The 1,358-nt window shown below is 31.3% G+C and overlaps 1 protein-coding gene across 1 annotated transcript in view; it reads left to right on the forward strand.

Annotated features, from left to right (window-relative positions):
* Positions 1-1,358, forward strand: part of LOC108743968 (nose resistant to fluoxetine protein 6) — a 26,587-nt gene that overhangs the window by 20,569 nt on the left and 4,660 nt on the right. The window contains exons 3-4 of the mRNA XM_025974955.1: positions 519-715; positions 774-886. Coding sequence (XP_025830740.1) covers positions 519-715; positions 774-886 — 310 coding nt within the window. The remainder of the gene's footprint in view (positions 1-518; positions 716-773; positions 887-1,358) is intronic.

Below are 1,358 nucleotides of genomic sequence, written 5' to 3' on the forward strand. Positions count from 1 at the left end.
GATACACAAATAGAACCGAAGATAATTTTATTGAAAATTTTGGTGGAGGCGCCGGGACAATTTAATATAAACGTTATACTTTAGCTATACTTCCGGTTTCATTGAAGTAGATTGATGAATTTTCATCTTTTAATTATATTTTTTCCATCTAGAGATATACAGTTAGTGATGATAGTTCATATTTCTCTTTTTACAACAAATTTTACTGAACATTTTGGTGGAGGCGCTGGGACAATTTGAAACAAAGTCTATACTTGGGCCTTAATTCCGGTTTTATTGAAGTAAATAGATTAATTTTCATTTTTAAATAACAGTTATTCACTGTAGACGCAATTAGGAACGTTAATTTATATTTTTCTTTTCACAATTAAACTACAATTTTGTAATATAATACAGATAAAATGAAGCGATTTTAACTAAATTTTCTATTAGAAATATGTGTTTCCTAAACGAAATTTTAAACAAAATAGATTTAGTTACTTTATTATTTTTTACTGTACAATATATTTTTTTTCTAGAAATTGATACAATTAGGGCTTTGTGTTCCAAAATCGTGTGATTCAGAAGAAATAGCAATCTTGATGCGTGAATATTTAGATTCCGGCTATTTCAACTTCAAAAACTTCTACAATGTAAGCATGGAAATAGAAGAAATTAATTCTGTTTGGGAGAGCGATTTAGAATGGTTGCTGTTACCTAAAACGATCGTTTTTCTGTGAGATAACATTTATCCACTTTTTATTTAAAAATATCACAAACAACTTATCTTGCAGCTCAATTTACTCACTCACGCTATTACTAATCATTGTGGGAACTGTATATGATGTAAAAGTAATGCAACCGAGACTCAGAAAGAAAAAAGAAGAAAGTAATTTCATTAAAAATGGTAAGTACAACACGATTGCTTTATTGACAACGAACTTACGTTCCGTTAGACAAGTTTTTCCCCAACGGTCAATTACCCTTAAGTATCTATAGGTAGGTACAGGTCGGACGAAGGAAGCTGGCGAGCGGTCGCGCAGGTACTTGCCCATTTATGACTTATTCGGGTAAGTCACTTGGAACCGATACACAAATAAGCTTTCAGTAGGCGAAAATTATAGTATTAATGCAGATAAGACAATAGCGTACTAAAAAATAATGTAAAAACATGACTTATCAAAAAGAAAAAATTAACCTATTGCTTTTGTTTTATAGTTAGTTTTCACATTCACTCTCATCATGGGAATCTCTATCACTGTCACCAACATCAACAATTAGTTCTTCTGTTTGTCTGTCTATTACTTGCTCACTGATCCCTATTTTTAAATATTTAATCTACGCCCCTGATAGGAATACTGAAGAATGAGGGCTGCAAT

Source organism: Agrilus planipennis, unplaced genomic scaffold (assembly GCF_000699045.2).
Source record: "Agrilus planipennis isolate EAB-ADULT unplaced genomic scaffold, Apla_2.0 scaffold19, whole genome shotgun sequence".
NCBI lineage: Eukaryota > Metazoa > Arthropoda > Insecta > Coleoptera > Buprestidae > Agrilus > Agrilus planipennis.